This window comes from Labrus bergylta, chromosome 4, assembly GCF_963930695.1.
Source record: "Labrus bergylta chromosome 4, fLabBer1.1, whole genome shotgun sequence".
Lineage (NCBI taxonomy): Eukaryota > Metazoa > Chordata > Actinopteri > Labriformes > Labridae > Labrus > Labrus bergylta.
The window spans coordinates 19,414,169-19,425,889 of NC_089198.1; the positions used below are offsets into that span (position 1 = coordinate 19,414,169).

Genomic DNA, 11,721 nt, shown 5'->3' on the forward strand with positions numbered 1-11,721 from the left:
ATGGACTGCTGTGGACAAGTCATGGTTCCCTGGAAAAACGTGTCACTCTCTGCCGACTCTGTGTCTATGAGGTCACTCTGACCACCGTGGTGTGCCGCAAAAGGAAAGAAAGTCACTACCCACAAAGACGGCTGAGTCTGCTTTAAGCGTCATCAGAATCTTTTTTCTCTTTGGAAGCATGATAAGCTGAGGCTTCCCTTCAGTAGCTTTACAGATTTTATAATAACTCTGTTTAAGGATTTACCCAGTACCCATTTAGTCATTGTCTCAGGGTGTCTGAGGTCTGGTCATTCAACATCAGATGCTCTTGCCAAAGGCAGCCGCACCCATGGAAAGAAATCTAGATCTTAGGGGGGAGATTACAGCAGTTTTCTTCAAACATTTTCTCTGTATCTCACTATGAGGTACACCCTTCTGTGTTAAAAGCCCAATATCACTAAGCCAGACACATTGGCTGGTAGTCGTGGCAACTGCATCAAGAGGAGTGACATCCTCCATTTGCAGTTTCTTTTTTGGAATTTTTTTTAGATTTAAATGCCCGTTATTGGTTGGACAAGCACAGGTCGGTCCACTCCTTTACGACCAATCATGCACCTCCCTTAATGCAGTGACTTGCTGGTGAGTGCAAAGGGAAAGGAGCTTCAATCGCTACCCAGAGTTGCTAGCGATCTGGGTTTAACCAGTGAGCAACAAATTAAAGCCAAGTTTTGAACACACACACACACACACACACATCTGTCAAGTGCTCATTTTTTTGCATAGTCATTTACAACCGCGTACAATACTTTTTTGGTACAAAGTAAAGTAACTATGTTCTTGTGATTGTTTAAATGTGAAGAGTCTCTGTTCATAGCCTGCAGGATATGGAACAATGAGAACTTCTTCGGTTCTTCAGACAATCACAAGGAACAGTTCAGGAATGTTGTTTAGACACATCTTCTTTCCTGATACCCTCTCAGATACACAACAGAGAAAGTTGATCCCCCACAACAGAAACTGAACACAGCCCGGCACCAGCAGGAGATGGAGCCACAAAGACACCCAAAGGTAGCTCAGTAAGAAGACACTGTGACGCAAGCACCCATGGGCAGACAGGGCTGAGCATTAAGGAGTCTATGGAAAATGTTAGCTTAAAGAAGAAAATCTGATACCAGTAAGGTAGGGAGGGGTTTTCCTGACATGTAATGTTAATAATCTGACCCACTTTTTATTAAGTTTAAATCCATGACCCCAGTGGCTGTTTTTTATATTGAGTTGGAAAACAGGTGAATAAAAAAAAAAGGTTAGATGAGACAAGTGCACTGAGATGGAGCATTGCGAAAAGATATGGAAAATGTTTTATTGGTTTATTGCTGAAGTGAAACTGCACTACCCCCCTCCCCCTTACAAAAGGTCAAGCTGGAATTTTATTGTTTCTCCTTTATAAAATACATGAAGGTATAGGAATCGTTTTGATCTGTACTGATCAAATATTGTTGTGGTCAAAGGACCTCAAATCAAATGTAAACAAAGTCAATAAAAGACTTTCAATCTTTAAAAATATCAATTTGCTTTAAAATGATCACAAAAAAGTCACATACGGTTGTACGGTTGTACATTCTGAGAGTGAGTTCAGACTGTTCTGTGAAGTATAAATATACAAATCTGTAAAAAAAAAAGACATGACCTAACACAGGTACTTAAATAACTCCCTCAGCTTAGAAGAAAGGTAGTACTGTATTATCTATAAGCATCAGGTGACATAGGGACTGGCAGATTGATGATTGTAGGGTAAACTGATCTGTAACCTTCTTGTTACAATGCGTGGTGTTTCCTGCCCCCTAGCGGCTGAATATTGTGCAGCTTCCTGTGGAGCTTAGCCTCAGCCAGGTCAGCTGACAGTCTCTTTGCCATCCTGTCCGTGGTCCTCTTCATGCTGCGAGCCACCTCGATAGCCTGGTCTAGAGTCCTACTCATCTCTTCTTCCTAGGAAACAGAAATAACATTTTCAATGAACCAACCATGACAATGTTCTATTTTGGAGAAGGCATTTTCTAGCATGCACACAAGAAATCACTAGACATCTCACCTTGCTTCCTCCGCATCTGCTTTTCCTGCTGCCAGCCTTTGAGGGCGCTGATGCTGGGGTCTGTGTCCTCTGGAAGTACACATTGCTGGGCAGGAGTGCCGTGTCTGACTGGGTGGAGCGCTTTCTGTGTCGGGACGTGGACTGCATCAGTGGCTCCCTCACTTTATAGCTGGATTGTTTTTTTTGTTCAAATAGTGAGGAGGGATGATTCCACTTTAACAGAACTATACAATCAGTATTCGACAACTTCCTGTGATGTGATGGATTTACTTTCTTGTGAGACCTATGATTACCTTGCAGGCAGGCTGCTGGAGGAGCCATAGCTTACTTGTAGGAGGGGCTTCTGAAGAGATGGAGAGGAGAAAAGAGGCCTCCTCTCCTTGACAAAAAACCCGTCTATGACTGCTGCTGGAACATGGAAATATGAACATGAATAACACACAACACTTAAAAAATAGATATCCATGGTTTTTGTTTGTACAACTAAGGACTTTTATGAGAAGACACTGTTGATTTGTGACAAAGATGAAGCTGTCTTGTATATACAGTAGGCCTACTCTATATCCAAATTTCCTATGATGGAAAAATTAAGTTACCACTGTTGACATTTTATTATTCACTTGCATGATAAACATTAGATTTTCAAATGACTTACTTTGTGTCCTTTTCATGGCTTGGCTATAAGAAGTCTCTTCTTTCCCTCCCTTTAAGATAGAGCTGGTCGGAACAGAGTTTTTAACTGAGCTGTTTCTCTCTGACCGAGGACCATAAGACACATGTGACACATCTTTGAGTACAACACATCCCATATTAATTAAACTATTGAATAAAGTCAGTACTAAGAAACAACAGCTCAGACCTTGGTTGGATTGCAGTTTATTGGTAAACTCAGGTGAACAGCTCCCGCTGCCCGTCCCTCTCCTGCTCCCTATGGGTGTACTTTGGAACTGCAACATGTTATCAGAACCAGCTGTGTCACCACTGTCTGTGCCTATGGAGCAAATCATCCAAACGATTTTAAGAATAATGGAAATACACAAACATACATTTATAAATGTGGAGGCACACTTTAAAAAATGCAGGGTTTTGCTGCTATTTTCTTTTTTTGGTGGTGGATTACCTTTGCTCCTGCTGGGGTCCATGTCTGAAGATATCCAGTCCTCCTTCTTCACCTGACTGGAACTAACATCGCTCAAAGGCTGTCTGCTACTTAATGGCTTCCACAAACTAGAAGTAAGAATATAAAGGGTCATTATGGACCAAATTCGAAATCAACACACTCCAACAAAGACCATTATCCGTCAGTTTTCCCATAATACCCGCTAGTAGCATGATCACCTGTTGCATGCTAGTCTGTGCTGGTTTCGGAGTCTGGTTTTAGACCTGCGCTCCTGACGATCCTCTCTGTATCTTGAGGTGAGATAGTCCATCTTCTGTGCTAGGTGAGGCAGCTGGTCCAGGCCCTCCTCAAGGTCCTTCTTCAGCCTGTATACCTCTGACTGCAAAGCTACGATAACCTCGCTATACCCACACACAGATACAGATATTGACTCGGTGATAGGGCAACATCAAAAGATAATGAGTAAATCTTTATAACACTGGCTCTCCCGAGCATAAACCGACCTATTACAAGAGCATGAGTTAAGTGGACTGCCTCTGTCATCTGTGTCCATGGTGGCACTGAGTTTGGGTTCAGGAATGTGGTAATGGAGCTGAGCAGGCGGGCTGCCTTCAGATCCTGTTCAGTGGAAGAGAAGCATTCATTAAATCAGTGTTTACCTGTAAATACCAAATAATCATACAACTTTTATGTTGGATTTTCAGCAGAACAAACATTCCTACAATAAGTGAACTTGTAATTTGTTGAACCGCTATGGGAGACTGCAACTCTAATACATCTTAAAATACAAAGGTGCAAAAAATCTAAAGTAAATGATAAATATTGAAAATTCCAGTAAACAAAATCATGAATAGAAAATGTAATAGGAAAAGCAAAAAAATAAAAAATAATTAACCAAACCCCCAACAATCAGACATAAACATTACAAACAATTCATTACAATTGTCAACAGTTGAAATAATCTGTGCACATATCAGGCCTATTCCTGGGAATATCATGTACTCGTCTATCATGTCACTAGTCATAGTCATCATAGTCCTTTTACACAAGAAAACAAAGGGGTTTCATGGAATTTGCTCACAAACACTGAAATGAGGTTGTTTAAATAATTTATAATTTTTTGCGTTGCAGAACAAGAATTTAGCATTAGGATGGATTCACTCACCTTGCAAACGGACCAAAGGCTCCTTAGTGGTACTCTGCACCCACCTCTCCACTGCTGCTGTTCCACCACAGGACTGTGTTTCAACAGATTGATTGGGGCTTACCCACAACTGACTGGGGAGGCTGGCTGAATGGATTGCCGTCTGCAGGTTGGAGCAGGAGTCCTCAGTGTCTGTGCTGCTTAAACCATCATTCTGGGACGGCACACTGAAGATAGGAGGGTCAAACATGAGTTGATGTGGAGAAAGTGACGGTGGGTCTGTTTGTGTTTACTGACAGAAATCTGCTCTTGCTCATTTATAAACGTTTGTACCGTTCTGTGAGCTGATTCGATTCAAATGATCCAGAAGCCGAGTTATTCAGGTAAGAACTTCCAAATCCGCTGTCAGTCTCTGGGCTCACAATCCTCTGCATCGAAAAAAACAACAAAGAAAAACAATACAAAAAAACCCCATAAAAAGCAGTATTTGCATTCTACTCACAACTTCAGAAATGAACCCTGAAATGTGATGGATAAAAACCAGTAAATTATAGAGTATGTATAAAAAAAACCTGCAGAGTCGGTCAATACCACAGAGGTAAATGTGCAGAGATAATCAAACTAGCCAATCATTAATTGGGACCGACCTGTGCTGAAGAAGATGTTTGGAGAGGAGGCTCTGAGAGGTTGTGGTTATCTGAGTCTCTGGGTGCATCAGACAAACAGGAGAGCTCCACAGCTAGACTCACACAGTCTCCCTGATCACACTCACCCACTGCGTGCAGGACACTAACCAGGGTGCTATGACTGCAGCGACAAGAACAAGTGACATATTTAACATCTGTAGAGTAGGCTGACAATACAGACACTCTGCAGAAGTAGCTCACCTACACTGTCACGAGATTACAAGATGGATTACAAGCATGAGCCATGCATTATTTAAGAGTAAACAGTGTAGAGGAACCAAAAAAAGAGAGTCACTGGAGACATGGTTAGCTGTAGTCTTTGGACATCAACAACACTGACCTGTCGGCTGTCCTCTGTATCTGTCCTGAGAATGATGAGCTGCTTCCATCTAAGTATGCTAAGATGTTACTGTGGTCGATCTCATCTGAAAAGACAGAGTTCCTCTCCTCCTCCTCTGTCTCCGCTGTGTGAATTTCCAGTCCCTCCACAGAGCCCTGCGAGCTCCTGAAACAGGACAGAGAAGAGAACCTGAACGCGCCAACTCAAACACTTGATGGAACTGAACACCGTCACTGCAGCTGAAACATTATCTGCCCATGGGAGAGCTGAGAACATGGCTATTATTTTAGCACAAACACACACGCGCCATCGATCAAAACACTCAACGTGCAGAACAATGGCGTAAATAATTATGCATCCAGGAGAACTTTTTATTTCTGTACATATGAGCACTGCTTACTTGTGTGACTACATTTTTCACAGGAAGTACAAAGGTGTGTCATTCAGCAGACCAGTTGAAAACCCCACATTTTAAAACTTAAAATATTCATAATTTACAAACAGAATATAATATAGAAATATGAAACTAAGAGCTGGACTAAATACATCACTTAACGATGAACAAAGTATTCTAATTAAATCTTAAAATTATCTAAGCAAGTACCTTGAATGGCAGCTGCTGTGGCTGCTGTTTCTCATTAAAGAGTTTGTTGTTAGAACTTCATGACTTTCCTGTAATTGAACATCTCCATAGACCTTGCTGTCCTTCTTTACTTTCTCCATATTTTCTTCTTCTTTCTCCATATGAAATCCAGCAGTGGAAAAACCTGAGCATGGTCCCTGAAATGAGAAACCCAAACAGATAAATTGCAGTTGGGGTTGTCTTTCACGCACAAAAACACTCAACGTTTCCTCCTTGAGATGATTCGTCTTAAAAGAAGAGACAAGGTGAACATGCTGCAAGGGAGAGCTGCCTGCAATATGTCAGAGGCTTCAAATTCAACAGTGTAAGAAAAACTTGGTGTTTTCATAATGTCAAGATGGATTTAGTTTACTCATGCATTATTAAGTATCATATTTACCAATTCCAAGCCTATTATGTCAAAAATTGACAGAACATTTAACCTTCTGGTTGTGCTAAAGAAAAGTCAGAGGACCATTAAACTCCTTAATATTTATGTCAAGGAAAGCATGAGCCTCTGTATAAACATTGATTCCAGCAGATAAAGAAGAAATGGAAAACCTTAACTCTTTGTGGCTCTATATAAAAATCCTGTTTCAAATGAATGATGTCATCACAACATGAGAGATGCTATTTCACAGATGAACAAATAGCTGACACATTGCCGAACGTTGTAAAGATGAGTAAGTGCGAGTGAGGGTGATAGGTGTGTCAGAGGGTTGATTACCTCATGCAGGGATGGTGGGGGTGAAGGTGTAAGTATGCAGAGAGGATTCAGCATCACATGCTGTATCTGTCTCATGGGTGTGGGAGTGGAGGATGAGTGAGGTGGAGATATCTGTTCATACACGTTTTTGTCTATCAACTCCTTTATGTCCTCAAGGTGCATCCCTATCCTGAATATGTCTCCCTCCACCAGCCTGCACACAATTTAACACACACACACACACACACACACACGTTAATATGCAAAGAAGTGGACGCATTATGATGATGCTTGCACTTTCGCTTGGTTGCAACAGCAGACTCTTTTTCACCTGTTTGGGTCAAATGTGCCAGTGTTCCTGCACAGGCCCATGTAGTTTTGCATCTCCAGAGCTCTGTGCTCCTCTTTCTTGCTGATGTATTTTCTCTCCAGCTGGTCCTGAGCCTCCATAAGCCCCCTCAGCATCTGACCAGGGACACATTTTTACAGTAATTGTATGCACAATGTAAAACTAAAATGTAGAATTGCATTGGTCCTCAAAAAAAAAAGAATCTTCAAGTTATAAAATGCATATATATGACGTTCTTTAACACCTAAAGAACTACATATAGGAAGTGAACAACACTTACCATGTGCTGCTCTGCTGGGCTCACTGACATGTTGCTTACACTAATTTTGAGTTCTTCCACCTGAATAGAAGAAAAACTGGTTTAGATATTTGTTCACAGGTAAACTCCTGGCACAACTTTCAACTCAAGAAGCAGAGGAGGGTCTTCTGACACAACTTCACCAACTACCCAGGTGCATGGAGAGTGAAAGGCTTGATGTCAAAAAGCAACAGCAACACTTAAGGTACAAAGATCAACTTTATGTACTTTATTCTATTCATCTATTAAAGCTCAAACTTTTAACTTACTCTCTGCATGAACTGGCTGATGATGTCTCTCAGCTCTGTTGTCATTATTTCTCCATAACTTGGACCTTCTTCAGGCTGGTTTGAGGAATCTGTGTTCATCTCCTTGATTTTATTTTGGGAGTTTGTTTCTCTTTTTTCACCTGAAAAAAAAAAAGATTTGAGTGAAATAGACTTGAAAGAGGCCGGTGAGAAACATCTCATTGATATTGATACTGGTTTCTGAACATCCACATCCAAAATACCCAAATTCTTAAACTCTTAAGCCAAGAATTTGAATTAAAACACACATGATACCAACAGTTGCTGACAATTGATTTAATACAATACAATGTCACTTCATTAAAGTGCTCCAAAAGCAAAAATGTGTTTGTGTAACCACAAGTATGTCATCTGACCCGGTTTGTCACCATGGAAACCGGGTGCACTTGCGTTAATTGCAGGTAGTGAAGCAAAGCGTCAACATGTCATAATATCAGATGTCAGAGACTTACCTGATGTGGGAAGGACAGGAGCCAATGATCCAATATGGATTCCCTTAACTAAAGGTATATTTTCTAGATGATCATCCTCACACTCAAAATGAAGCATGAGCTCTGAGGAGGACTGAGCCTTGAAAAGAGAGACATAATTAATCATGTACATTAAACTATGACTGCAATTTTAATGATTTTCACACTCCCACAGTAATTAGATATCAGTCAAAAAAATACTTAATTGTTTACTTACATTAGTTCCAACTCTCATTTGATCTATAAGGTTCTCGGCCTCAGCATATTTGGTTAGTAATTTATCATATTCAGCCTAAAGACATGTGGAGACAAATGTCAGTGCAATGTAAAGCATTCACACTGCTACTTTCTGCACTCTGAAAATGTTCTACCTGCAGGTGATGCACCAGTGCAGGAGTCTGTTTGTCCTCATCTTTGAACACATAGGGCTTCTCTGACAGCTGGACTGAGTCCTCCAGGACTCTGCTGATCACTTCTAACATCTCTGGAGAGGACTGGGCTCTGTGCATGGTGCTGGGGCTCTGGGGAAGGGGTTGGGGTTGGGCTGGTCCACTTGGAGCTTTGGGGATTTTAACCTTCGGGGCAACCTTGGAGAAGTCCGGTAGTGGATAATGGACTTGGCCTTGTCCATATTTCATCTCAGTGAAGGACCTGGTGCGCACAAGTGGGACTTGTCGCACCTGATCATTTTCTTGGGACTTTTCCTGTTTTGCTAGATCTACAGCACTTGTGTCCTGTTTTGAGTCTGGACTTTGAGAGTTGGATGCAATACAGTTAGAAGCAGAAGCATTTACCTTTTCAGGTCTCTCTTCGGGCTCCTCCACTAAACTTGATTTTACATCATGACTCTTTTCATTAGATCTTTCTGCACAGGAACTCTGAATAATCTCAGAATTACAAGCAAAGCTCTCTGAATTGTTACTGTTATTTGTTGTGCTTTTGTTTACTGGAGCCCAGCTCAAAACTGTGCCATCCATGCTCTCTAGCAGGGACACCTCAGGCAGAGTCTCTGCCTCAATCAGCCTGCCAGGCCTCAGCAGTTCTTCCTGGGAGAAATGTCGCAACAACACCTGGTTAATGTCTGCAGGGCATGATGGGGCAAACTCCTTTGGCTTTAAAGCATTAAAAACATGATCCTGTTTAGTGTTGGCATCGTCTTGCAACAGAGCTGCAGGTTTCTCAGCATTGTGCTCAACAGAAAACAAGTGTTTAACTAAATCATCTCTCTCTATTTGATTACATTCAAGCAAATCTAAAGCATCTGGACTTGCATGGATAGTAGCTCTTCCATCTGAGCTTCTTTCTCCCTCAGAGATAGAAGTCTTGTTGAAGTAGGTGCTTCCAAGGTCACCATCGAAAGGATCATAAGGTAGGTCGTCCTGATCCTCGTCGCTTGTATCCTGCCCTGCATCCTGATTTAATGGGGGCTCACCTTGCATGGTGTTTGGTCTTTCAGCAGACACATGCAATTTGCTGCTCTTGATCTTGCTCTTTACCAGTCTTTCACTCTGACTGCTGACAGTGCTGGACTCTGAGGAAGTGACATCTAAAGCTGACAGCTCAGCACTTCCTGAAAATGACATAATGTATAATTACAAAATATGAGAGTTCTATTGATTCATTGCATAATACTTTTAATGACACTGGCATCTTATCACTTTGACTACTCGTCACTTTGGTTTAATCACATTTCTTGTCACCCAAAAGATTAAAAAAAAAAAAAAAGATTTTCCAATAACCAAAAATAGACTCCAGGACTTACCACTGAGATGGATGCTGGCCTCAGAGGCTGCAGACTCTGCTTGGGACAGATGTATGGCAAAAGAATTCTCCAGGTCACTCAGGTGAAGACTTTCATCCTCACTAAGGTCAACAAAGATGCTCTGCTGAATACACTTCTCCCACAGCACAGTCGGCCTGTCCTTAACATCCTCATCTGCCTCGTCTGGTTCTCCCTCCATGAATACTTTGTCTGCAAAGTGACAACCTCTCCTCACCTGTGTTAAGAAAGGGAGCACCTGTTCATCACTTAGCAACGCAACCTGTGAGCTGACAACACTGGATCAAAATGTGTTAAGCTGTCAATTATTTAACAATCAGAGCATTGTGTGCTCACAGGTTGGCGTGACAAAAGTGTTACATTTTTTTTATGGTCGAAAGAATTTATGTGTACTTGTGTGTGAGAGAGATAGAGACATTGATGGAGTACATATACTAATAAGTACTTGAGCATCAAATTATAGTGTATATTCAACAATATCTAAATAATCATTTAAAACTTTAAGTCCTGCTTTTTTCATTAAAAGAGAAGGTATAGTGTTTTAGCATTTGTCAAAGGCAAATGACTTGTGGCAATTATTGCTGACATATTGGATGTTTTTATTACACAATCTTCAACATGCTACACAATTTAGATGCTGTATCTACTAAAGGAATTGATTAATATTGTTGTAAAGGTTTTTTATAACAAAACAAACAGAATGTCTAGGTGTACCTGCCATGCTATTGTAGCGTACTACACATTTGCCTCTGAACCGCACTGGGATTTTGATTTTAAGAAGCAGAAATACTCAAATGAAGAAGTTGCTGTCTCAAAATAACAAATTAAATATGTTGATTTTGATTCTTTTGATTACTCCATGCATAAATAATATGACCCCTCCAAAAAAAATGTAAACATAACCATTATTTGAAAAAAAGTGCAGCACCAGCATACAAAAAGAGTACAAGTAGGCATACAAATAAACCACACTGACCTGTCTTGCAAACTAATAAACAAAACAACCATCCATATCTGTAATTATAGCTGTACCAACAATTTTATTTTTTTGACCACATGTTTCCTTTATCAAAGGTTTTCTTCGTTATTGTTAAATAAATTAAATAAAAAACAAAGTGACTAATTCGCATCCACTCCTAAAATACTTTGTAATGTAAGAGAAGGGGACATGTCTGTGTATTATACACAGACAATACACTCCATAGTGAGACTTCTTTGTAATTGAGTAGTTTTTTTGTAATTTTGCTTTTGTAGTTTTAGTATAAAACTACCTGTTGACCTAGTTTTAACTTGCACTACAATTGCAGTCTCACATGATGTTATAGTAGTTTTGTTGGTGGAAACTTACTTGGATGTTTCACGGTTTCTTCGGCGCAGTAACATCAAGTAGATCCGATCCACAACCATGGTCTCGCTCTTGACATCATCTTGTTACCGGCTAAAGTATTTCTGTGTCTTTCTTTCTTGACATATGGTTTCTCGGCCAGGTTTAGTTTCTCTGCCATCATTAATAATGTAGCCTTCACGGAGCGTCTAGAGCCGGACTAGCAGCTGTACAGGCAGGGAATGGTTGCTTGGTAACGGTGGTGAGGCCTCTACCAAAAAATACTACTGATGCAGAAATGTGTTTACGTTAGCAATTTTAAAAGGATGATAGACCACAGTACCTCGCATTTTAATGATTTTATTTCGTGTATTTTTACATTTTTACACAGCGGCTCTCATTATTATTATTTTTTTTGTTGATACTCTGCGATTAAATGGTGGAAAAGTTTCATTCACTGCCCATCAGGTCCTGTCGTACGCACGTCATCTCTTTTCTATTCAAAT

At 40.6% G+C, this 11,721-nt stretch overlaps 1 protein-coding gene across 5 annotated transcripts; it reads right to left on the bottom strand.

Moving 5' to 3' along the window:
• Positions 1-1,325: 1,325 nt before the first annotated feature.
• LOC109984096 (microtubule organization protein AKNA-like) lies at positions 1,326-11,695 on the bottom strand. Of its 5 annotated transcripts, none has more exons than XM_065953978.1 (22): positions 11,240-11,695; positions 9,874-10,108; positions 8,483-9,681; positions 8,329-8,403; positions 8,094-8,211; positions 7,603-7,742; positions 7,316-7,375; positions 7,018-7,151; positions 6,708-6,900; positions 5,963-6,138; positions 5,359-5,523; positions 4,980-5,139; positions 4,666-4,760; positions 4,354-4,559; positions 3,692-3,806; positions 3,407-3,589; positions 3,189-3,295; positions 2,928-3,059; positions 2,724-2,822; positions 2,362-2,473; positions 2,069-2,237; positions 1,326-1,965 (listed from the first exon to the last, which is right to left on the bottom strand). In XM_065953978.1, exons 2-22 carry the CDS (start codon positions 10,070-10,072, stop codon positions 1,795-1,797), a joined length of 4,008 nt encoding a protein of 1,335 aa, XP_065810050.1. In that variant the 5' UTR covers positions 10,073-10,108; positions 11,240-11,695; the 3' UTR covers positions 1,326-1,794. The 5 variants fall into 5 exon arrangements, with proteins under 5 accessions (XP_065810050.1, XP_065810049.1, XP_065810047.1 ...); XM_065953977.1 differs by having other exon boundaries at positions 2,362-2,476; XM_065953975.1 differs by having other exon boundaries at positions 2,724-3,059.
• Between the last annotated feature and the right edge of the window lie 26 nt (positions 11,696-11,721).

Bases quoted from the DNA above. Each gene is read 5' to 3' on its own strand.
- LOC109984096 (XM_065953974.1), bottom strand. From the start codon at position 10,072: ATGGAGGGAGAACCAGACGAGGCAGATGAGGATGTTAAGGACAGGCCG. The intron at 4,560-4,665 runs GTACAAACGTTT...TCCTATCTTCAG, and splicing joins TCGAATCAGCTCACAGAACG to TGTGCCGTCCCAGAATGATG. The intron at 3,060-3,188 runs GTAATCCACCAC...TTTGCTCCATAG, and splicing joins GGACCCCAGCAGGAGCAAAG to GCACAGACAGTGGTGACACA.